This window comes from Lepisma saccharinum, chromosome 6 (genome assembly GCF_977018435.1).
Source record: "Lepisma saccharinum chromosome 6, izLepSacc3.1, whole genome shotgun sequence".
In the NCBI taxonomy this organism is placed as follows: domain Eukaryota; kingdom Metazoa; phylum Arthropoda; class Insecta; order Zygentoma; family Lepismatidae; genus Lepisma; species Lepisma saccharinum.
Window position 1 is genome coordinate 42,773,856 of NC_139234.1, and position 26,952 is coordinate 42,800,807.

General features: G+C 38.4%; 1 protein-coding gene across 6 annotated transcripts in view; it reads right to left on the bottom strand.

Moving 5' to 3' along the window:
* Positions 1–18,138: 18,138 nt before the first annotated feature.
* The window catches only part of LOC145988712 (beta-taxilin-like), an 81,126-nt gene continuing 72,312 nt past the window's right edge, over positions 18,139–26,952 (bottom strand). For all 6 annotated transcript variants that reach the window (XM_083123814.1, XM_083123816.1, XM_083123811.1 and 3 more), the window contains exon 10: positions 18,139–18,710. In XM_083123814.1, coding sequence (XP_082979940.1) covers positions 18,663–18,710 — 48 coding nt within the window. In that variant the 3' untranslated portion in view covers positions 18,139–18,662. The remainder of the gene's footprint in view (positions 18,711–26,952) is intronic.

Below are 26,952 nucleotides of genomic sequence, written 5' to 3' on the forward strand. Positions count from 1 at the left end.
AATGAACTAACGGTATACGGCCGAGTTAAAAAACTTGTATATCCCGAGGGGGAGATTCGTAGAGTGTGCACCTACCTACGTTCAGACGTAGCGACCACCTGATCGTGTGGTTTGGATGTTCTCTTTTCGACCTTGACAATCAATGTCCGGGTCAGTAGTGCTTCGGGTGTCTCGTGTGGGAATCGTGCGAGATGAGGAATTCAGCGAAAGTTTGCCAATATCGATTGCGCTCTTCTTGCACGCATAATTATGTGCATCAGGAGGGGGGAGGGTTAACTGGTCCGTCGACCCTCCCTGGAATTTGGCTTCATTCACGGAAAGTTATACAAAAAGCAGAAAGTTTGTTAGTTTTATTGCAAATAACATAAATAAAATCCATTAAGTTAGTATTCGCACAGAATATCCGAAGTGAAAAAGTCGTTAAATCAAAAAATTGAGCGTAAAATGCAGAAACCAGGTTTTGCTTTTTCATATTCTACCACTTAATCGAAAAAAATTAATGGTTTCACATTCGCAGATTCCAAAATTTAGAGTTTTGTGTGACACCAACATGCACTTTATGAATAATATTTCCTCCATGCATTTCCTTGAGAAAGGTGTGTAAAAGTTAATAACAAAATAGAATAACAATGCATTTCAATGCACAAACTGCATGAATGTAAAAATATAATGAAACAAAAAGAGTTGCGTTGGATATTCACTCGTCTGGTGGATCAAGTGTAAAAGTCTCCCCAAGGATATAATAATGATAATAATATTGAACAAACTTGGTTCATTTATATTAGTCTTTAATAATAGTTATTATTGTATAATAATCAAAACCACGATAACAATTACTATTATTGTTATTATTTCTGCTATTTCCTGTCTACGTCGTTTACTAAACTTTGTAGGCTAATTCAAATGCAAAATGCTTCTAAACAACTGAATGTAATGTAATGAAACACTGGGCCACATTGAGGGCACGTTTAGGGTTAAATTCAATGTTGTAACTTGTTCAAAAAGAAAAGTGGAGGACTGTGGGATAGGTTGGGAAAAACTATCACCAGCTTTTCGACGTCTACTATTGCCGATAGGGAATGGAAAGTAAGGAAATAGGAACGTCGCCTACCACTGAGACAATAGGCAGCACCTAATTGCCTGTATGAGGAGAAACACACGCGCATAGGGAAACAAAGAAATACAGAGGGAAAGAAAGAAAAGCAAAGGGGGAAACAAGACGAAGAATGAACGGAAAGGAAGGCTTCTAAGAAATTCTAATGGTTGTATGAGTGGCAAATGTGCATGAATCTTGCGCGGAGGAATACAGTGCACGTGATAGGCATAGCCTCTCCAGTGTTTCTCAACAGCCAGGCGGAGTTGGCGACTTCAGCCTGAGCTGGCTACCACCTGGAAAGATAGCTTCTCGTTCAGGTTTCGACCGCGATAATAGGAAATGGTTTTATGGCAGTCAGTGGCGGATTAAGCTTCCTCGCCGCCCCTAGGCACAAACTTAATGTGCGCCCTTCTCAAAAGAAAAGTAGTAACTTATTTGCACTGACCCAGTACGTAAGTTCCGTCTGAATATGTGATTGAAAATGGTTCCCCAAGGTCCCAACAGATTTCTGCCTTGTTAAGAGTGCCAACTCGCAGTTTTTGTGTTCTTCAGAATTTTCGTGTGATGCTAAAATATTTTAAATGTTTTTCCAGTCTGAAATGCCGTGAGTTGCGATGTTTGTCTTGCCCTTGAACAACCTGCATGATGCCCAATAAACGGCACCAGTGCTGCACGAATATACCAAATAATTCAGCAAAATTGATTCTCCATTTACGAGTTTACGAAAAAAAACACTATTATTTAAAAATCTTGTCTTACCTGCTATGAGTCTTTGCGATTTAGAAAAATCGTTTTCAGCATTCTGATTAATTCCACGTCTTAGAAGAATGTCAATTGTAGACTCATTCAGACATCACTCGGCAGGATCGTCACTAACGAAATTTGCACTCTCGCTGTCACAATCAGGAACTCCTACGAACTGAGGGGACACTACCTCAGGTGCACTTTCTTCCTCCAGTAAACCCACAGTATTTTCGACATTTTGCGTTTCACAGAGTTCACTCGATGTAGCCGCTTCCACTTCAATTTTTGGACTTCTTTCGGAAATCACTTGTTCCTTTCACCTAAAAAACGTGTCCACTGTACCAAGCTTTTTCTGTAAGGTTGCTTCTCTTTCACGCTTTTCGTTTGCAAGTTTACGATAAGTCGCCCCACTTAACTTTGTTCGCTTCATGCTGCATAAAAAAAAAAAAACACCAAATCGCAAACGCACTATAGCTCTTTTCAGTTGTTACGGCGTGCGCTCTAGAAGCTGGCAGGGGAAGTGGAGAGCGGGGAAACGACCTATCCAGCGCAACGAGACAGGCCGGTTAGAGAGAGAGACTGCAGCGTTGCCATGTCAGAGTTAGGGGGAAATGTGAGTTGAAATCGAAAGAACCATGAAATACAGACGCCCCATTGTTCGCGTATGGCCTGAGAATGCATATTATCATCATCTTGTGGTCAGTAGAATACCGATAAGTGTACGATATCAAGTGTATACGTTGTAGGAATTCTTTCCAACTGTATCGAATGGTATCTATAGCATTGTCCATTACAATCACTGCGTCTTTGATGTTCCTTTCGTCAAGCGTATCTAAAAACTGCAAAAACCACTGAAAACTAATTTACATTACTGTAGAAAACCAGTGTGACTGGAACCTACGTGACAAACAATAATGCGCCCACCTTTACCACGGGCACTTTTAAACCCCATGTACCCTCTTTATTTTGCCAGTTTTTCGTTGGAGCGTAATTCTGATGTATGTACGTTTCTATTAAATGAAATACCTATATAGGGCAAAGGTTCCTTATTTTTTAGAAGATCCATTTTTCGCAAAAACGTTACTCTGGCTGTAACTATATCGGCTCTCTCCATCAGAAATCGTCTACCGTCATTGCTCTTTTTGTACTTTAACCCCATATACTTCAGTATCCTTCACAACGACGAAACTCCCCACTGAAAGCTTATTTGTGTATTCAAATCAACGAAAACTTGTTCAGTGTTGGATATTCGCCCTTTACATAATACCCGAGGATAATTCTTCTTGTTATATCTTCATCGCAACCGGCGATTGTCTTTGTGATACTGTTCCTTTTGATTAGTTTGCGCGGTGATTCAAATGACGTGGAACCCGACGCCTCAAGACTGTCTTTGCCTTCCCTAACAATACGCTGCACAGTTCGCGTACTCACTCCAAAAGCTTCCAACACACTGTTGCACTTTGTGCACACTTACCAAGGGACCACTGTTTTCTGCTTCCTTTTGATAATATCCATGAACCCTACTGATTATTTTCCTGCCTTGGCTATAAACTACCCTCTTTCCTGTTCGCCATCGTACGATACTTACTGCCAGGGGCGCCGACTTGTCAAAATTATTAGGGGGGGGGCTCTGATCACTGAAATAAATTAATCAATGACTCACTCCCTCCCTTTTTTAAGTTTTGGCCTCTGTGTTCGGAATCTCATAAAAGCCCATGATTTCCTCAAAAATATCAAAATTTTTATTCACAGTTCGAATGCAGAATATTGATTGTCAACGGATGGATATGTCACAAGTTTCGTCAACCATAATAGCAAAATATTCTCGACTTTTAATATCTGCTACCAAGGAGCGCAAAACAGATCTTCCTAATATATCAATGATCTCGTTCTGAATGTCATGTAGCCCGAACGTCCCATCCACTACCCTAGTTCATGCACATCGTCTTTTGAAACTCTTTTTTTAGTAAAAATGTTAACAATACTCATAATTATATACTTAGTATATAGTAATAAGTCATGTGTTTTGTTTTCTCTGGTCACAGCCCGCCCTAAGTTGATGGTTTAGCGGTCTCAGCCCCCCAAAGGTGATGGTCTAGTCTAGAACATTTCAAATGTGTATTTAAAGTTAGGTTCATGTGGCACAATTCAGAGTAAACTTGACAAGAGAAGCAAAATAATACATTAGAACTCGTAAGCAAAATTATTTGGGGAGCTCTGCCCCCCATCATTAACATTGGGGGGGGGGGTTTCGAGCCCCCCAAGCCCCATGGAGTCGGCGCCTATGCTTACTGCGTTAATAAGCACGGAACAACGAGAGTACAAATAAACGTCACATCACATGCCACATACACGTTTATCGAAGAAACAATGCAGTTAGGTAATACACGACGCGACAACAATTACTCCCACGTATGTTATTCCTACATCCTGCTCATAACAAACAGGAATCAACACTGGGACAAAATACCATCAGCAACGCGGTGAATTGGCAACACAGCAACGTGCAGAACGAAGTTAGCGCCTGCAGCTTCCTCCCGCAACTGCGTAACTCTCGGCTCCACCGCTAGGTGGTCTGTTCTCTGGTTGGTCAGCGGCACGTTCCCCGCTCCCCACTCCCCTGCCAGCTTCTAGAGCGGACGACGTAAGAACTGAAAAGAGCTATAGCAACAAACTGAATGCACCAGCCAGAGAATCCAGTAAGACAAAAACTAGTTGCGGTCCACGCGAAAGCTGCACTCACTCACTCACTTATCAGCAGTGTTTATGTGTTTATTTTTTTTTTTTAAGACTGGCATTGTTACAGATGCGAGTTTCAAACAACAGTCTTCTTTCCTGCCTGGCCATTAACAAGCGCTTAGTGGAAGATCGAGGGGTATGTATTTACAAAAACAAATCAACAAAGGCTGGGCGGCTTGCATTGTCATTGTAAGCGATAAAAGGCACAGCACGGGTTAAAAACAAATTGATTGGCGCCTGAAGGAGGCAGAGCAACGAAACATTTCTTGATAACACATAAATCCGATACATCAAGGTTTCTTTCGTATGAAGCGAAAGTGTTGCAAACCGTTGATTTGAAACCTTATTTTCATAGGTCTAAATTGTCACTATGTACGTAAGACAATTTTTATTATTCTCGATATTCTGGAAAAATGATTTGCCGCCCCCAAGAGTTGCCGCCCCTAGGCACGTGCCTAGTGGGCCTAGTTGGTAATCCGCCACTGATGGCAGTGGCGTGGCGATGAGGGATGAAACAATCTAACCGGGGCGCGCGTTGCAGGGGCGGCGCCAGAAATTTTCGACCGGGTGGGCAGAAGCTCCATATTGATAAATTAGGGTGGGCAGTATAAATGTAAGACCATATATAGCATATACGTATGTGTATGTAAGACGTATGTATCCCCCCTCTCTTACACTCCCGATTTTCCTCTTACTTCTTTTTCCTTTCCATTTCTTGTTTTCCTCTTTATTATTTTCTAATCTATTCTCGCATCTTGTTCCATTTCCTTTCGCTTTGTCTCTGATGGACACAATTATTTCAAGGAAATGTTTATCCATGCGCAGCCATACATTCTAATCACATTCCTTCATGCATGTTAATACAGTGAAATAAATGTGAATTAGGTTTAAACTTGTGTTGCAAATACAAGGCACATACTTGATTTTATCTATTCGGCGACAATGATAGAAAGTGCGATGGTAGACAATCGTGAAAATGGTAAAGTGTTCCCCTGTGCTTAGCACCACGCCATGAAGGCGTATAGGGGGTGTGTTTCTTGATCCGGTCATGAGTGGGGGTGATGTGATCAGCATCACGCCCCTGACCGCCTTTATCCCCCCCAGGGTTTCCCCCAGGTACCCATGTTATTCGACGCTGGGTGAGCGCCGGGGCCGCTTCCAACGTTAGAAAAGTTCCCGGATTTGAACCGGCCGGGGATCGAACCCGGGACCTTGAGCATGGTAGTCAGACGCGTTACCGACTGAGCCACCGCGGCCACGTTTTTCGTAATTTAAATGCATGTTTCTGAGCATAGTATTTTCATGGTGTGAGTTTTTGACTGAAGGAGTTTTCTTACTCCTTGGGGATCACTTTTCTTAGCTTACAAGGTTTGTACAACTGACAAATCTATCTGAATGTTTGTAGTAACGGCGATTGGGTGCCAATATTTGAGGGGCAAGGACAATATACTTTTTCTTGGTAGAAAAGGCTTAGCATAAAGAGGCCATAGTGCGGGGGCAAAATGTGGCGGGGGAACTGCATCCCCACTTCCCGCTCCTCCTAATTGCCGCCACTGAATGTTTGGATTAAAATGAACGTATTATTAGGAATGATTTAAAACACACATGGAAAACCAATTCTTTGTTCATTGTCCATGAAGTATTCCTAGGCTAATGAAAGGTCATTTTGACAAAATATCAAAACAAGTAAGATTGAAAAATCTGTTCAGAATTGAAGAGATTATTAGCTAAGTTGCTATTCGTTTTCTGAACTGTCACGTTACTCATGCGGGACAAGCAATACACGTATGGTTACATGAACATATTTTTTGAGGTAACAAAATGATTTAGGACACAAGGAATTCATCGAAGTTGATCACCGTGCCAGTAATAATTCATCTATTTTTCATAGATGTCTTGGGTTGTATGGCATGACCATTTCGAACACACTAGAATGTCAACCTCTATCCTATGCAGCATACCCTGGAAACTTTATTCTTTCAGGGCAAGTTGTCCCTGGCGCCTGGAACCACTGTCAAAGTAACAATTTATGAGGATTTGTATTTTGAGTGGCAGCATGTGTTTGTTTTCGCCCCTTCGTTACTTTAATCTAATCACCATTGAATCTTACAGTCGTCATTATCAAAATTAGCAGAAAAATGACAAAATAAAACAAATCAACCAGAACTTACTCTTCCAAAAATGGAGTTTCATTAGTTCATACCTCTTAGAAAGTTGAGGTGGTAGTTTCAATTGCACAGCGTTTCATTAGTGGATCAAGGCAGCTAATTCCTTGAACAATGACGTTGTTTTCCGAAAGTCTATTTGTCTCAGGCAATCACCCTCTTAAATTGGACGCATCTTCTGTGGTGATAAAATGACACGTTTCGTGAGAGTTCTTTCTGTATATTTATTCCCCAATGGTATAACGCTGTCTCATTAAAAATGAAGAGGTTATGTGTTCGACTCCCCTCCTTTGGTGGAAGCACAATGCACACTGGTTCGGACTTCACGTTAAACTGTAGGCTTAGTTCCGATTAGTGTATCTCAGCATAAAAGTGGGCTTAAAAACAAACTAACTAAATCGTCTTCTGGATACTTCGTGACATAACTTTTTTTTTCTTTACTTCAGCTGCATCTACAGATTCTGTTGACATTTTCGGCTGATTCATATGGAAAAATTTATGTGTGGAATAGGATGAGCCACTCATTAGCATTTTAATAATTCTGTAGCTTTTCCATACATAACTGGTTTTTTAAAATTTATTTAGTTCGGTATTGTAGTGATTAATGTGATTCCTACTTATTAGTAGAACGAATATAAAGTTGATATTTCGCACACCATATTGATATTTGAAGATGATAGGTATATAAAAATTGTAATGAATTTAAAAAAAGGGACACTTCTGGAATTTCAATGCAGAGCTAATTAAAACTATATTATACTCTGATCACATCACCTCCAGATTCTGCCGAGATCAAGAAAGTATGGGGCCCTAACTCCACACCCCCTATACGCCTTCATGGCGTGGTACAAAGCACAGGGAAGCACTTTACTTTTTTATTATCATTATGCTCTTATGGCTGAAGCAACACAAGCCTTCCATCTGTCCCTATCCGGGGAAAGATTACTCTAATGTTTCCCATCCTTACCGATTACTTTTAGGTCCATCTCAACGTTATCCCTCCATCCTCGTATTGGTCTTCCTACTGGTCTCTTACCATCAGGTTTCCCAACAAGAATCCTGTAAACTATTCTTTCCTCTGACATTCACGTCACATGGCCTGCCCATCTAAGTCTTCTTGATTAAATTATTCTAATAATAATTGAAGAGTCGAAATAATTTATTGTGTTGCTGGAGGAAGTAACGCTAAGATGATGTTTATATTTGTTTATTTGGAGATTTATTAACCATACCCAGGCCGGGAATTATATACGTATGTGGAGGCCCGGAGCTGCAGTCCTCAAGTTCACCCTAAATTCTGATCATACCCTGCATAATTTTGAGCCTCCTAAGCCTACTAGCTGCTTTTAATCATGAAAGTATTCATTTGATCACAGTTTTTCTTTCAATAGCTCTAGTAATTACTTTCACTTTCTAATGACAAAATTGGCTTTTTATGGGTTGATAATATGTGAACATTTGTAGCATAGATAATATTCACAAGTAAGATATACATGTTATGAACACCAGAATACACTCATTTATTGAATCATTCATATATCCCCAAGTATACGTACGTACTTATTGAATTTAATTGGGTGGGCAATCGGGTGGGCACAGGAATTTTTGGGTGGGCGCTTGCCCACCCGTGCCCACCCCTGTCGCCGTCCCTGGCGCGTTGCCAGTCGCCTCCAAATTTGGAGGTTGACGGACGGGCACCACGGCAAATTTAGTTTGCGCAGCAAAATTCAATAACAAATATACTGAAGTAGAAATATTCTGATTATTTGTATTTTTTCGGTTGTCGAAATGGAATATGCAAATGAAACAAAATTAATTTAATGATATTGCCCAGAAGAAACCAAAAGATTCTATTAGATCGAGTCGTTGTCAACTAGTTTAAACCAACTGTTATATTTGTCAACAAAACTAGACATAATCGAACTGATACTCTCTATGATTGTGCCATAATTTATTTATTAATTTACATTTCAAGGGTACGTATTAATTAAACAAATAAAGTTTAAAAAATTAGAAAGCCATATACGAGAAAAATTGATGCAATCGGGGAAACGACTTTAAAAAAAAAAGTTACCGGACCGCGAACTCACGAAGGTTGAGAACCACTGTCTGTACCAAGGGGCTCTGCGTAAGAGAACTTTAGTTCTAACCACCCGGAATTAAAGTAAATTAATTGGTTTAGATAAATTTCTCTAGGTTTTGGATCTCTCTCTCTCTCTCTCTCTTTCTCTCTCTCTCTCTCTCTCTCTCTCTCTCTCTCTCTCTCTTTCTCATCACGATTTTAAAAATACTATTTCGGTCTCGGTACCATCCCATTCCTAGGGGTAGGGGGAATTTGCCACTAGGCAATCCTAGGCTATAGCCTAGGTGCTCCAAGTCCAGGGGATCACAAAAATAGGACGCTGAAGGGGAAGAAGTGACAAAGACAATTGATTATTAAAATTCCTTAATATGTGATAATAGCAAAAGAAAACATGTCAAGTAATTTTACATGCTTATTTCAAGAAAGACGGTAGAAGGAAAGAATTTCTAGCGTTTAAATAACTTCTATATCATAACCCTATTTTCAGGGGTCGCGTAACAGTGCTCGAATAGAAACCATTGATTCTCGAAAAAATGACTGTAAACATTTTGGATGCCAACAATTGAAAGTCAAGTGGAGGGATATTCGCGGTTGAAATCAACATCCTTGTTTGTCAGTTCGTGATCAGTGTGGCTACCGTAATGTAGTGTCTGTTTCTTTTCCTTTGGTGCGTGTGCGGTATTAAGATGTGGCGAAATGCATGGTGCAAGTGGCGATTATAAACGAAAACGAAATTGAATTAAAAAATTCTAATCAGTTGTGTCTATATTTTAAAGTTTACATGTGTTATTAATACAGAGCATGTAATTAGTGGAAGTACAGTGGGATCCATGAGTATTACCTTGCAAATCGTCCACGACTATTTTCATTAATTTTTCTCTTACATCCTGTACGTTTTTAAGCGAGGGATTTTTATGTATGCTGGTGCAGAAGTTGTCAGCTTGTTTTGAGTTTTATTTTAATCCATGAAGCTCTTATTGAGTCAAATAAAGTGCACAAACACGGTGACGGACAATTTGCACGGGAATACTAATGGATCCCACTGGACCATAATAAAACTGTTATTAATAATAATAACAATAAGAAATTAAGACTGAAATTGGTAAACGCTGTAAGTGCCACAATAATTCAAACACAGTTTTCCACGTTAAACTGTGAAATGTGCCAAGCTTTATAATGTGGTAAACGTGAAATGTGACTGGTAGCCCTCTAAGTAGTTCAAAGGGCGTGTAAAGAGGTCACTAGTGTGCACGTTCTCACGGGCTGATGTGCGGAGCGATGCGATTTCCCAACACTTTCGCTATTGGCACTTACAACGTTTACCACTTTCAATCCTCAAATTTCGGAAGGACTCAAAACAAAGGATATCCTAGTGGCCCAAATTTTATAAATCCACTTGCCCCTGGTTAAGAGAGATGACCAACTGTTGCGAAATTCAAAATCTGCCAACTACCGTTTGCCCCACTTTGGAGTTGAGCAGAAGCCATACTTGCGGCACATATATGCACACAACACTCGAGAAGAACAAACAAATTGCCCTCGGCTTGTCACCTTTGTAAGAAAAAAGTACGAGAGTGGAAACTCTATTCTTGAACTTACAACCTGCTTAACTCCGCGATCTGAGAAGCGTCGACTATTCAAGGAGAAAGGACGAAGTCAGGAAGGCCATCGACTGTGCTTCACACCATTATCAAACTCAACAATGAAACAGGGTTCCGTGGATTTAATGAGCATCTGATGCATTGCACAATACGCCCAAACGATTATTGTTTAGCTTCTCGCCAGCGGTAGTTCACGAACTTAACTTCTTACGAAATTACACCATAAAAAACCTTGATTCTTTTCACTGCGATTAGCTATCATGACTGATGTACGACTGACAGTTTGATAATTAAATAATCGTAATTTTGTGGATTTCCTTTTTGTGGGGTAAACGGTTGAACCTTCATATATACAGGCAGTGACGTGCGGTACTAGGGGTACAGCCTGACAAGTTAAGTCCCGATATGCGCAGATCGCTGAGGAGCAGTTCCTATTACGTCATCCTCCCCACCACTCTTCTACGTACTGGTCTGCCCTTGAGACTTCGAGTGGTGCCAACTCAGCAAAATTAAATAAACAAACATGACAAACTATTTTTACTGTGTAGATTGTCTGTGCCGGCTAATATCAGTTTATCAGTGGTTCATTTGATTTAATCCGGTCTTTGAAAATGCGTGCGGTAGGGGACCGTAAACTGTAGTATTACGCACGCGCGTTAACGTTTATAACGAAGAGAAACTACTGGGCGAATGACTTCATTTTCTGAATGCGACATCGAGCAGTGGCCTGGTTTTTTTTTAAGCCGAGTGGGGTGGGGGTTATTTTGTTTATCGTACAACAATCACTATGAGAAGTTGCCTGTGTTCTTTTTTAAAGCACTAAAATGTTCTTGCTCTTTACTCTTAGCTGCATATTTTTGAAATGCAAAAATCAAATCATGCCGGGTCCAACGAAATCCACAATCTGCTCTGGAAAGCCCCTTAGAGGACAGGCCAGAGAAATTGTTTACAATGTCGCAACATATTTGCGAAATCAGGAGGAGTTACATAAACTTAAGTATAATGTTGTCGAGTCCACAAGCGCCGCCACGGGAGTATCTAAATGGATGGTTTCTCAAGTTTTGAAAGGATTGGATTGATTTGTTTAAAGTCCTCTTTATGCACAGTAAGGCTAATCGGGACTGGACGTACAATTTAAAGTGGGATCCGAACCACTATGTGCCTCCACCGGGAATCGAACCCAGGATCCCTTGATTACAAGGCGACGACACAACCACTGCGCCATCGGGGAGTTCAAGTTTCAAAAGAAGGAAAAGAGTCGTTGGCGAAAGGTGAGCTGAAGTTCTCTACTCAGACAGGTAGAAAACAGCCCAGGAAAAAGCGAATACAAATTTCATTGAAAATCCTCAGACCATTCCGCTCCCTCCAGATTGCAACACTGCGAACCAACGTCGCTGCGGAGGATGAAGTGGGAAAATGTGGTGTGACCTGCGCAACAGCTATTTGCAGCGTCTTGTTTTTAAACTTGTCAAGTTATAGCAATCACTGGTGTGTGCAAGGGGGGTGGGTCATACCCCCCTTCTTTTAGGGCCAAGTATTCCTAAAAAAATAGAACGTCAATAACAGGAAAAGATTGCAAATGATGAACGAGTACTAAAAAAAAGTACACGTAACCAACACCCCCATTCGAAAATAAAAGACGATTTGATTTGACCACTAAGCCAGAGATCCCGGGTTCGAATCTCGCCTTGGCCATGGGTGTTCTTTGTGTGTGTCCTTTCATCAATTTTATCGTATCATCTTTGCGATTAGCCAAAAGTGGCGGAAAAGCTAAGTAAAATAAACCAAATCAAGCAATCAATCAATGATTTAATTTGATTTTTGTTACTTATCGTCGCTTTTTTGTCACATTTGGTTAATTGCGAAGATCAATGAAGGGACAAACACAAAGAACACCCATGGCCAGGTCTGGGTTCGAATTCGGAACTCCTGGTGTCAGCCCGCACGGTTGGCTGATTTGGTGTTTCAAGTTCACTTTATGCACCGAAACAAAACAGGTAACAAAACACACTTTTTGTAGTTTCTTCTATAATATTTATTTAGCTTGTCGAGTTCTGAGATACATTTTTCATTCCAAATTATTTCATTATTCACTGCAGAGTACAACACATAGGAACAAGAATGCGCGCTCATCACGGGTTCGAATCCCGGCCTGGAGTGTTCATACGAGGTCCCTTCATCAATTTCATCATATCATAACTCATCCTCATTTTCGCGATAACCAAATGTGACAGAAAAGCGAAGTAAAATAAACCAAACCAACAACAATATGAACGCGCGTTCTCTTGCCAAAATAAATACATCCGTTACAGACCAAGAGATTAGTATATTTAAAAAAAACACTACTAAAACGAGAGAGAGCCTGAGCAAATATTTGTAATTTAATCATTATATATTCTATATTTGAAAAAATAAATGAAAGAAAGAATAACATTATTGTTTGCACATAACACGTTCCCATTTCATAAATAATAAAACTACATCCCATATTATACATACACATTGTACAGGGTGTAAAAAGTTGTGGTGTAAATACAGAGAACATAAGTACTGCAGAAAATTTCCCCGTAAGTTCTTTAGAGGATTTACAAAGAAATCGAAGGGAAACCAATCCCCTATCTGTCCTATAGGACAGTGTTCCGCAACAGGTGTTCCGCGGCACACTAGTGTGCTGTCACAAGGTGAAAGGTGTGACGCGAACTTTTACCTACTATTGTAATATTGTAAGAAATTAATTGTCGATTTTAAGTAAGAAGGTGCTTTATTATTCTTGCTGATAACTGTTATATTTTCATAGACATTAAATGTAATTTATTTACTCAATATTGTTATAGTTTGCTCATCTTATATGTATTCTCGCCTGTAATATTGGGCCGGTTTGACGGGTTACAGGTGGCAAGCTTTGTGTTCACCGCAAAGAAAGCCGCGTAAGACTTTTAGCGGCCCGCACCAATCATACAATAGAGCTATTCAAGCGAGTTCTTTGTTTGTAACACTGCATCTTTTGTGTAAGGCTGGCTGTTTTGTGCTTGTTTGTCGGCGCTTCTTAAACTTTATTGCTCTTTTCGAAGGACCCACACATTGTCAGACAACAATTACAATATTTCAGTTCAGTTCTATCACAGAATGCTGTTATGGTTCCCAGTAAATTAAAACGACATTTGTCGACAAAACATTCCTCTCTCTTAAGTAAAGATGTGAATTACTTTCGTCGGTTGTTGGAACAAAATAAAAAAAACAAGTGACGTTCATGACTACGTCGGTACGTGTTTCGCAAAATGTACAGGAAGCTATGCTATAAGGTAGCCGAACTTATCGTAAAGGCCAAAAACCATACACACAATAGCAGAAACGTTGTTAATGCCCGCCTGTAAATAAATGGTAAAAATAGTCCTGGGTTCAGAAGCTGCTACTGAAATTTCAAAAATTCCTCTCTCTGCTGACACAATCAGTCGCCGAGTTAGTGACATGTCCAGTGACATAGAAGACATTATGAAGGAGAAAATAAAGAGCAGTCGAAAGTTCTCACTTCAGATCGACGAGTCCACCAATATTGGCGGTCACGCACAACTTCTTTCCTACATAAGGTATGTTGATGGGGATGTAATTGCAAGTAATTTCTTTTTTTCCAAAGAACTACCCGAGCGAGCAACCGGTGAAGAAATATTTCGTACGACTAATAAATTAACATGGGAGGACTGCATTAGTGTTTGAACAGACGGAGCCGCTTCTATGACAGGCCGAGTGAAAGGATTCGTGGGTAAAGTACGCGAAGTAAATCCTAACTTACGAACCGACCATTGTCTCATTCACCGCGAAGCCATTGTTGCTAAGTCTTTGCCATCTCCTCTGAAAATTATGATGGACGAAGTAGTAAAAGTCGTGAACTTCATCAAATCGCGGCCCCTAAATATGCAGCTTTTTAACGTTTTGTGTCAAGAAATGGATCAGAGCACACTACACTTCTGCTACATAGAGAAATACGATGGTTATCTCGAGGTAAAGTGTTAACGCGAATGTTTGAACTTAAAGATGAGATACTTTCATTTTTGACTATTGAGGGGCATGAGTATGCGGATTTATTTGCAGATGATGAATGGGTATCTAAGTTGGCATATTTTTCCGATATTTTCGTACACTTGAATGAACTAAACAGAAAAATGCAAGGTAGAAACGAAAATATTCTGACTAGTATGGATAAGATTCAAGGATTTATTAATAAGTTGAACTTGTGGATACAGACAATTGAAAATGGATCGTGTGAGATGTTCCAAACTGTATGGCCCCTTGCTGACGATAACAAGGTGTTGATGGACTTAATTAAAGAACATTTAGTACTCTTGCAGCAGACTTTCAAAAAATATTTTGGAGAGAGCGTTGAAGATTTTGACTGGGTTCGTGATCCATTCAGTATGGATTCGAAATATCTTCCGAAAAATTTACGCATATAAGAGGAACTGGCAGATTTGAAAGCAGACAGAACATTGAAATTAAAATGTTTCGAAGTGCATTTGGATACATTTTGGTTGTCAATAAGCAGTGAATACCCGACTATCTCCGATATGGCAGTTAATGTGTTATTACCATTTTCAACTACTTATTTGTGTGAACTGGGCTTCTCGACGTTGACTGCAATTAAAACATCAAAGAGAGAGAGAGACTCAAATCCATTGATGAAGAAATGAGGCTTGCTTTGTCAACGATTCCGCCAATAATCAGCCGTCTGTGTGCAGCTAAGCAGGCTCAAGTATTACATTGAAGGTATGAGTAGAGTTATTTACTTTAAAATTCGTATTAGAAATGTGTATTTTCTACAGTGAATTAAAGTTAATAATTTTTAATAAATGCATATTCATGTTTTATAATAATAATAACAATGATAATAATAATAATTGATTACATAACGACGTAATATTTCGTAATTCTATTAAGATTCATATGATTTTGAGGGGACAGACATTTTGTTGTGCCGTGTTGAGTCTAGGCCCGTCTGGGGTGTGCCGTGAGTAAAAAAAGGTTGCGGAACACTGCTATAGGAGATAGACTGGGGGACCTGAAAGCACGTGCTTTCAACCATTGTAGCGGGGGGCAAGGGAGGTAGAGGCAGAAATCTTCCCTTTTCCTTCGGGCGGCTGGAATTGGTGAGGCGGAAGAAGAGCGAGCTAGGCCAGTTTTCCCCTCGGATCGCAACGAGGGACGAGAAGCGCGTGGAAAAAGAAGTGTTGCATATGAACTGTGGCTTTAACAAGACAACAAATATTGTGATTTGAATTAGAGATGCGAGATTGATTGATCCATCTCTGCTAGACTAGCTACTCCTCAGTGCACGTCACTGTATACAGGGTGGACCATTTAAGTTGATAATGCGAAATATTTCACAAACGAAGCGTTTTCGAAACGAAAGTTTCAAATAAAAGTTGTCTTTTGGGGGGAGAGCGAATGTTATGTATGTTTTAGTAGGGAGACATTTTCAAGGTCATTTGAAGGTCACTCAAACTTTTGTTAGACAATTCACTTTCTATTAAAAGTTGGAAATTTGTTTAATAAATACTTCTGTGCGTGGATATCTATCTTCATCTATTTAGATAAAGCTTCAGGTTTTATTCCATTGTTTTGCAGGCATTTTATACATATTTTTCATCCTCAAAGAGGACAAACCAAGTAAGGTAACTACTAGTTAGTATAATAGGTCCACGGTGGTTTGAATTATTTGGGATAGAGATAATGTTGGCAAAATAAACTTTTCACCACTAACTAAAAACGAGATTCTATTTGAATGCATGCATCTATCGAATATTTGCAGGAGTACAAGAGGTAGAATTCAGATCAAAGAATTTAAGGTAGTACTGTTAACTGTAACTGTAGAACTCACAAAAATTAGGTGTGTACAATGTACCCTGCCCCATTCATGTGCCACTGAATATTGCTGTAGTAATAGTAAATGGTAGAAGCTGCAGTGGTCCTGTTGATAGGGTATTTGAATACTAACTGCATGGAACAGCTCCAGCGATCAACCAGCCTCTTAGTAAATAGCTACCTGGTAACAGATCTGGGAGGTAAAGGTGACTCAGCTCAGACATGGCACTGATCAAACCATCTCCACAAATGGCAAAGTAAATAGTAATTCTATAGAATTTTCATCATTACCATACACAACTTGGAAATGAGACAAGGCTTGGTATAGTCTTATCCTGTCACATTCTCGGTTTCGACTCAATTTCTAAACCAAGCCTTCCTTCTCTTTGTATCTACCCACCATAAGTGGATTTGGAAGTGTTGCTGCCTACAAGCCAGTGTGAAAATACCTTTTTCACCAGACTATTTTCTGTGAATGTGATGATGGATTCTTGAATGTGAATCACTAAGAATTAGTTCAATGGTTTATTTCATATTAAACGTACAGGGGTGTCAAAAAAAAAGGAAATAACAACAAGAAATCATAAATATTTTACCGATTCCCAACAATACCAATACCTGAACAATGCAACAGTTTAAAGTAGGTGTGAATATTTAAAAATTTTAATGTATATGTTTTCCATTAGAACTATATCCTATCAACCTAACAGTAGGGTTGGAATTCATCTACCGATACCAGCCGATACTTTTACGGCATATTGGTCTTTCACAGTGCCCGCCAAAAATTAGCACCACACTTTCGCAGAATTGAATTATCCTGGAAATTATCCAAAATTCAAACTGTCTGTTTATTTTGCACAAAAAACTATACTTTTTGATTACATAATATCTATTTTAATATCCTGATATAATTCTTAAATATTCTAAAACAAATTTCTTGGTAAATTCATGCATATAATTGGAGAAGAATATTTACACAGCAATATTGATCAATGTTTTGAACAAATTTTAATTATTGCAAATTCCAAGTATCGGTGGGAATTGGTAAGAATATCGGCATCCGCGCAGCCCCACCTAACAGTGCTTTGTTCCAAAATATTCGCAATTTCACATTGACAAATATTTAATCACAATTTGTTTGTCTCTACAATATAGTTGCAAAAATATGTTGTGTGGCATTTTTGCAGACCCCATGAGACATCTGTATTTCATAAAAAGTATTGGTGAATAAATTGCAACTGATGCTTTGCAATACCGATAAATCAACATTCATATTGGCTCACACCTAGAAATACATTTTACAAGAAACACAATAACACTCAATATTTTAGGAACGTTGGTGTCTTGTAATCAAGGGGCCCTGGGTTCGATACCCAGTTGAGGCACATAGTGGTTCGGATCCAACTTTAAACTGTAGGCCCCATTTTGAGTAGTTGCTCAGTGCAAAAACTGGACTTATAGCAAAAACGTAAATTCAAAAATGTGTATTTTTACTAGAATTTGTACATAAAGGCTCCGATTTCAATGTATACTATGCTACCCACACCACCACACACGGGACAAGCTAAATTCATTAATTTTTATTTCATTTATGATATTTTTACATCTCTTTTCTACCTCTTGGATTAATCACAACAATGAGGATGAATGATGAACAGATGAAATGGACGATGAAACAAACCCAATGATACATCCTTACCTGACGAGGGTTCGGTTCTAGGACCTCTGGCTTTCCTCCATGGAGTCTGGTTGTAAATACACTTAATAGCATAATGTTTTATTGGATGTTTTTGCTAATTACTAAAATCTTTATATAAATTCATTGAAATAGGATAATGAAAATACAAATTAATGAATGCAATAATACTATTTTTTAATTCATTGCACAAGATAAAACCTGATTGCCATTCCTTTAAGATACAGTAGCATGATTTTCTTACAATTGCTTGATTATCTATTTGATATATTGCTTTATAATATATTGTGTATGTGCACACACACCACAAATCAAAAAAAATCAAAATGCATTGTTTCTAAGTACACATACAGACAAAATAAATACATAAAAAAGGAGAATAAAAAGTTACAAATACATACTCAAAGGTATACAAACCCATGCATGGGCACATACACAATGAAGAATTCAATACTTAAAATTGTAACAAAAAAGTACATTTTTTCACTAGGCAAGTTCGTTCTAATCCATGATCCAAAATTAATATAGATTACAAAAACAACAAAAAAAGAAATCTGCTTTTAGTTTATTGTGCCACTATTACATTACAGGAAGCACTAAGTAGTGATGCAATTGTAAAGCTGACACGGTAAAGATATTTCTTGATGTAAATGAAATTCAAAATAAGATCAAGTTCTCTTCTCTATGGAGTCACTTCCACCACTTGCTGGGAGTTTTCTGGATTGGAGTCCTGAAAAAGATATTAACATGTGTAAGAAAATTGCATCAGTAGTAGAAATGGATAAAGTAATCACAAGAACTAGAAAATTGGATAATTTATTTTTGGCGGGCACACAAAATGTGAGTTTACATGCTCTATGCTCATTTTTTTAAGTCCTTAAAAGGTGGGAGGTACATTTTTACGAGGGTCATTTGGAAAGTAGAGAATGTTTCGCCATACAAAGATATTTATTGATACTATTACAGGTTATAACACCATTAAGCCTTGTTTCCATGATATGAAAAAGTCAATATGCTGTCCAAGGCAGAAATTAATTTTATTATGAAACATAAACTAAACGTAACTTTTCAACCTTCTAGCAAGGTCTTCTTCAGACTCTGTACCATGTACATTTGTTTTATATGTTTTATAATAAAATAAATTTGTCTTGGACGGCATATTGAGTTTTTCCTATTACAGGAACAGAATATACACATTTTGCCAGATATTTCACCTACTTCTCCACATAGTCGCTTTGTAAACTGAGGCACTTGCAGTATCTCGATACCAGTTTATTCTCTCCTCAAACTTTGTCCCAGTCTGGTGATTCAAACAGTTCATGACAGAATTCTGTAGACTCTCATCATCTGCAAAGAGTTTACCAGCAAGGTACTCCTTCATCGGGAAAAAACGCAAAAGGGACCATATGCCCTATGATCAAATGTGTCCCAATGTCATTCATCATGCAACACGGTCTCTGCCTGCCTGGTAATATGTGGGCATGCATTGTCATGGATCAGAACAATGCTGTGCGAGAGCTTGCTTCTGAATAGTCTGACCAAGACATCTAAGAGTAGCACAGTAGACATCACTATTGATGGCTTTTTGGTAGGGCATTAAATCAATGAATAGGAATCCTTGATGGTCCCAGAAAACATAGGCCATCATTGGCTTTTGTATCGACTGAGAGTAACGCCACTCCACTGATTGTAATTTTCTGGCAAAGGGGGAAGGGGTGTTGGGTGAAATCTGTGTTCCGTTCCTAACACCTGTGCTAACAATTGCAACAAGTCTCCAATGAATGTTTCCTTCGGCAAAAAAACAATCATGTCATGCACCTTTCATTGTTACAGCTTGCTACACTCACCATGTGAATAGGTAGGTAGTACCAATTGCACATGACAACTATCTACATATACAAATGACTAGCTGCTACAATACAACTGCGCAGGCTGTATGCGCAAACATGCTTTACTTTCTGAATGGCCTACATATCTCAAGCTTTGGAATGAAATAATGTGAAGAGATTTAGAGTTCATTTACAGACAATGCTCTCCAGTTATGCAAAATCCCAGAACATTAATTTATTCTCCAAAGAAACGTAGGATGGAAGCATAGGTTTCTTCAAACAGAAATAAACTTCAATAACATTCATTGATACTAAGACCTTGAAATTTTATTGAAGTTTATTTCTATATCTATATATATGTAGTAAGGTGCATATGCCAAAGTACGGTATAATCTTATAATCAGGCAGCTAATTTGTAAAGATTCTGTATATAACTACACTACAGTGGAACCTTGATTATATATTCTTGGATTTTCTACATACGTTCTTTATCCTCAGTCCTCTGAGAAACATACAGGGTGTACACAAATTAATATCTGAGTTTTAAGCATGTGTATTTTCTCTGCAATATAATAATGAATCATACCTCAGATGGAAGAATAACAACGAGTTTATATAACACATGTTACAAGTGTTCAATATGGGAGCCTTTTGTGACACGGCATACATCCACCCTGTAACGTAGTCCATTTCTTTCGACACTGAGGTTAGCACGTCTGGTGTCATCAACTCTACCGCTGCAACAATTCTGCATCTCAATTCTGGCAGGTAGTGGTGCAGACACGATGTTTTACATAACCCCACAAAAAATAAATCACAGGGGGTGAGGCTGGGATCTCCCAGGACTCTGCAGGAAAGCCACTCTTGCACTCTTGACGCATTCCCAGTTCTCATCTGACACACAAGAGTCTAAACTTCCACAGCTGCTTTCATCACATGAGGAGATAACCAGCTGTAGTAGTGTAAAAAAAAAAATGCTCCCTTGTGCTTTGCACCATGCCATGAAGCCGTATAGAGGGTATGTAGTTAGGGAACCACACTTTCTTCATCACGGCAGAAGGTGGGAGTGATGTGATCAGCACCACGCCCCTGGCTGCCTTTACACCCCAGAATTTCCTCCAGGTACCCACTTTATCCCACTTTATACGATGCTGGGGTAACTTACATAACCATATGAAATGCTTAAAACTCAGATATTCATTTGTGTACACACTGTATTATCAATCAAGCATCCACTGTATATGTCCAGATATCAGCTTATCTCCAGAAAGGAAATATTTGGATCATTTTCTCATTAAAAAAGGACAGAAATTTGCACCTATAGAGAATATCCCAAATTATCCTTAAGTGCTGTAAAAGTTATTTTGAACCCTCTAACCTACATTTATTTTACGCATAATTTTTTGCATACAGTTTTGTCTTTGAAACCAGAGAACTTCACGATTTTGGCTTCTTGCATTTTACAAAGGTGAAGGTTATGAATGTGTCACTGGAATGGAATCTGTGTAAAATAGATATTCAGATTATCCAAAATGTCCGGATATTCGAGTGTGTGCATTATCCAGACAGTTTTTATCATTTATTCATTTTATGGACTTTCCACGTATTCTTGTATTCTTCATTTTCGTATTTCACTGTACGAATTTTCTACAAATCTATCATCAAATCTGTTCTATCTAGATATCCAAATTATCTGGATATTAGGATCATCCAGATATCCATACTATCTGGATATTTGGATCATCTGGATATTCACATTCTATGGAAATTAGATTTATCCAGATATCTGAAACACATATCAGATAATTTAAAATCCAGATATCAGTTATCCAGATTTTGTGGATATCCCTAAATAATACAAACTTCAATGAAGCCAGAGGGTGACAGATATAAAAAAAAAAGAGCCCTCCTAAAATTGAAAGTGTATTTTGAAATTATGATAATGTTATTCACGTGTGGAGAAAACTCTGCCAGAATTCCAGGTGCCAAAAATGCATATGTAATTCACAGAATGCCCAGCTGGTGGACACAATGAGTCACCGATCTCAAGCTGCCGGACCGGGGACATGGACCTTTTAACATGGGCCAACTTGAAGCCAAAATTTCGAAGCTGGAAGGTACATCATGGAGGCAACCTTACCTTCATATTTCCCCTTGTAACAAATATTTTGAAGATTATGAATCATTGTGCCATGCAAGATTGCTTTATTTAAGTTTACTAAGAAGAATATAGTGGCTCAGTCGGTAACGCGTCTGACTACCATGCTCAAGGTCCCGGGTTCGATCCCCGGCCGGTTCAAATCCGGGAACTTTTCTAACGGTGAAAGCGGCCCCGGCGCCCACCCAGCGTCGAATAACATGGGTACCTGGGGGAAACCCTGGGGGGTAAAGGCGGTCAGGGGCGTGATGCTGATCACATCACCCCCACTCACGACCGGATCAAGAAAGTGTGGGGCGTTACCCTCACACCCCCTATACGCCTTCATGGCATGGTGCTATGCACAGGGGAACACTTTACTTTACTTTTTAAGAAGAATATAACTCTACATAGTATTCCACTCCACAAGTGAGTGCAAATAATTTCTTCATAAAAATGAAAACAATAACGAGCAAATTTCATCCCTTCCTTTACCGATGAAACAAGTGTAATATGTACAATAACGATTGCCATGAGGACAAATAATATTCAAACTGAATCGAGAGAAAAATTTTATTATTCAGTATGAAATAAAGAATAGCTGCTTACAGAAATTCCCAAGTAGATAAACAATACATTATATGGTAGCTATACTTAATTCTTTGTAGCTAATTTAAAGTATTTCTTTTCTTTTTGGAATTAACTTATATTTCTAAAAAGGACAAAGTAAAAGGATTATTATGTAATTTTTTTGCTATGGTTTGCCGAATCTTGAAATATTGTAACCAATGTCCTATTTAAGTACAAAGAAGATTTTGTACATACATTAAAGATGAAGCTAAATTTATGCATTAAACTTTGGACAAGGTGGTTACCCCCACACCCCCTATACGTCTTCATGGCATGGTGCTATGCACAGGGGAGCACTTTACCTTTACCTTTTTTACAAGGTATAATATTCCATGCATTGAAACTATGATATTTTACTGCTACAGAATGTACAGTGTTATTACTACTATCAGTGTTATTGCAATAAAGGTTTGAGATTTCAATCTTGGTGTTTATGTAAATGTTCCTTAATGCAGTAATGTTAATGACTGATCTGAAAATTCAGTGAGAAGGATGTCTAACCCGAGTATCCCACTGCACACTTCTCAAAGCGAGACACTTGTCCCTATGTCGGCTGCATTTCCTTATGGATCTCAATGAGCGTTTGTCCCTTGCTCCATATAAAACGAATAACACTTCACTGCTCATACGATGTGGACGTGTTGAGTACTACAGCCATTGTAAACTGACAGCAGCACCGTGCCGTGGAACAACTGAGAGTTAACGCTGGGTCATTTTAAGAAAAACCTATTGCATTGAATGTATATCTCAGTTTCTCAATCAAACTAATATTTCGGCTGCAAAAACTAGGGGCAAAGCCTTTTCGATTTGCCCTTGTACCTAGCTAGATACTCATAATAATATTGCTCCAAGATATAGATTTATATCAATATTATTGCATTAATAAAATTGTACTAAAATTACACTAACTTCCTGGTTTAGTTAAGTTCACTAAATGCACAATTCATAAGTATATGTAATATATTATTAATAAATACAGGTTAAAAGTGCTAGTGAATTACATACAATTGACACTTGTACATAGTAACACAACATGCTCTTGGGTGTTACAATTTGTGTCTTTTGAGTGGGTTCGGTTTGTTACATTTGATCACTTTCGTGCTTCCGTACTTTCTTCCCCTCATGCGCGTGAATGTAATGTGGAGCGAGGTTCACAATAGTTAAGAGGGAGATCACTTATACAATTATTTCTATATATATATATATAATTATATCTATTATTATTATTTACAAGCATAAGAAAACAGCTTTTCGTTGTGACGTTTCAGGAGAACACACGCTCTCTTCATCAGACATTTATTTTCATTTTGACTAAAGATACAGTTATAACAATGGTTTTTTTTTTTTAAACAAAAAGAATCCGTTATATAATGGATGTTGTCAATCTGTTTTTTATCTGGAATAAAAATAAGAGAGACTGCTTCTTTTCACAGTTGCTATATTACAACAATGTAACACTGACATCCATTATATAAGGGATTCTTTTTGTTTAAAAAATTGCTAACCATTGTTATAACTGTATCTTTAGTCAAAATGAAAATAAATGTCTGATGAAGAGAGCGTGTGTTCTCCTGAAACATCACAACGAAAAACTGTTTTCTTATGCTTGTAATAACCATAAACTACAGGAAAATAATTCTACAATGCAAGCAATGTGTACATACAAGAAAAACTACAATTATTTCTATTTGCATTTTCCTATTTTCCGTCGTTTTGCTATCAATTTAGCTAATCACAACAATGAGAAATTAGGTAAAAAAAAGTCCATGAAGTGATACTTGCAAAGAAATACGCAGGACAAGAACAGGGCTTTAAGCCGAAATCTTCATTGGTTTGGCAACTTCCAGAATCCACTTTTCAATACATAATTTCGCACACATTATTTCTTTGTTACTTTAAAAGGCATATATTACTTTCTCCTCAAATTAGACTTACTCCCTCATTCATTTCCAGTGTTCTAAACAATCTTTCTCAGCCTGCTGTGCAACTTGCAAAAATCACAATACACTTGAAAAAGAGTTTTCAAAATACTATCTCTGTATTTTTTATTGATTTGGTTTATTTTACTTTTTCTTCCACTTTTGGCTAATCTCGAAGATGGGGATGATTGATAAAATTGCTAAAGGGACACTCTCAAAGAACACCCATGACCATTCTGGGATTTCAACCTAGGACAACTAGCAAGCACACAGTGTTAACCACTCTGTCACAGAGGTCTGCAATATACTGAATAATTTGAATGTTACAGATACAAGTATACTAGTTTTTTATATATCATGTATAAATTTTCTGAAGCTCTGATAGTATTATAATGAGCAGTGGATACAAATACAACAAATTTAAAAAGTAATACATCAGATTGGCAACAATGGTTCAATCTGCAGGTTCAAAGCAGAATGCGCATCTCCGGCATATTGCCACCCCAGCCACAAAAGTGCATCGTCTCCAGTCTGGTACATTCAGGTCTGTACACTGAGTATTGTTGATTAAACTCAAAACCAATACCTTCCAACGGCACTGGAATCGGCTGATAACAAACAATTCCTTGGAATCAATGTTAACTTGAATTGAATTGAGTTGGTATTTTAAGTCCACTTTATGCACAGTAAGGCTAATTGGAACTGGACCTACAGTTTAAAGTGGAATCCGAACCACTATGTGCCTCCACAGGGTAACGAACCTGGGAACTCTTTTATTACAAGGTGACAACGCTACCACTGTGCCAGCAGGGAGGCCCCAGTATCAATACTGATTCAATCCTAACTACCAGGGAAAATCAGTAAATAGTATTATAGTAGAGGATTTATTAGGGATGGGCCGATATGAAATTTTGGCCGATACCGATAAAGTACCAATATACAATTTACTGATACCGATAACCAATATTCTACTGATCCGATATAAAGTTAGAAATGGTCCTTGAAGAACCTGAAATGTTCATTGATCTCCTTAACAAAAGTGTGTTTCGAGGTGACAACAGTGCAAAAGAAGTTGAATATTAAGACAATTACTTTTTTAGAAAGTAGGGCATCGAGATTATCCATAAAAATTACAAGAAAATGGCAGAATTTTGCACTAAATTATAAGATATTTATCGATATATCGGATCAGTAATTAATCGGCAATTTTACCAATAAACCGATATGCCTATATCGGCCGATACCGATAGACTACCAATTAATCAGTCCCATCCCTAGTAAATAGTCACTGATGTGTGATAGCTGAAAATAGTAGTGAGTAGTTTCTAAAGGTGTCCTGAGGTGGCAGCACAATCCAGCTTCATGATATTCAGTTAAGAGTTGCTAGATAGAATATGCACACATAAGCAGCTCAGCTTAAAAATGGCAACCATGCTCAAGGAGTGTATGTTAGAAGAGCAGCATGCTGTTGAGCAATTTTTGTGGTCAAAAGGAATTCCTGCAAATGATGTTCACAAGGAAATGTTTCCTGTTGTAACGTGCATTTAAGGCATACTACAATTTTGGGTGTTGGTTTGGCAGGAAGTAACAGCCAGTCAAAATAAATGAATCTTGCCAGTTACTCAGCACTGGGAGTTAAGATTAGAAACCTTCCTACACGTGTGAAGGTTGAAATTCGTAAATGGCGGTGGCTTAGCATATCACTCAAAGGCAAGGCCTTGGCTATGATATGAACTTAGTGTCAATCATATGATCAAGTGTCAGTCATCTAGTGTCAATAAAGTTATATCGCCATATGTCAATCATGAGGTGCCAATCATATTATATCATCACACTTGATGTGACAAACATCCCGTGCAGATGTACCTAGAAGGTTACACCTCTGTGCCTGACAAGGCCTTCCTCCTAGAATTAGAACTGTTTGCGAAGATAGCCACCAAAACCGGAAAGAGCACACTTGTGATTGACAGGCTAAGTAATTAGACAAGGTCCACAATAAATTATAAATACTGAAGATTTGAGAGATAGTTATGTTGTGTGTGTCGAAACACTGCCCGAGCTGTTACCATGTTGGAAGTTCAAAGGTAAGGTTACAAACTAAGTTCAGTGTTTGTTGGAGACTTAGAGCTCCGCTTACTATACAACTTAACTGATACGATTGGGTTAGAACATAGCTTAGGATTAGGATACTAACAACATAATATTGATTAGTTGCATGTTAATAAACTATATTGTTTCGAATTGTGAGTGTGTCTAATGTTACCCTGAACTGTTGCCCTCAAGAAATGTCTGGTCGTCATGTTCAGATTGAGACAGAACAAACAGTGCAGTGGGTGAAGGAGATGATACAAGCTGACAGGCAAGTGATGATACACAGCACAGCAACTGCAATAGGGTAATCTCATGGTTTAGCCTTCACCTCTTTGGGCCAGTAAAAACTTGGCAACAGACGTTTGT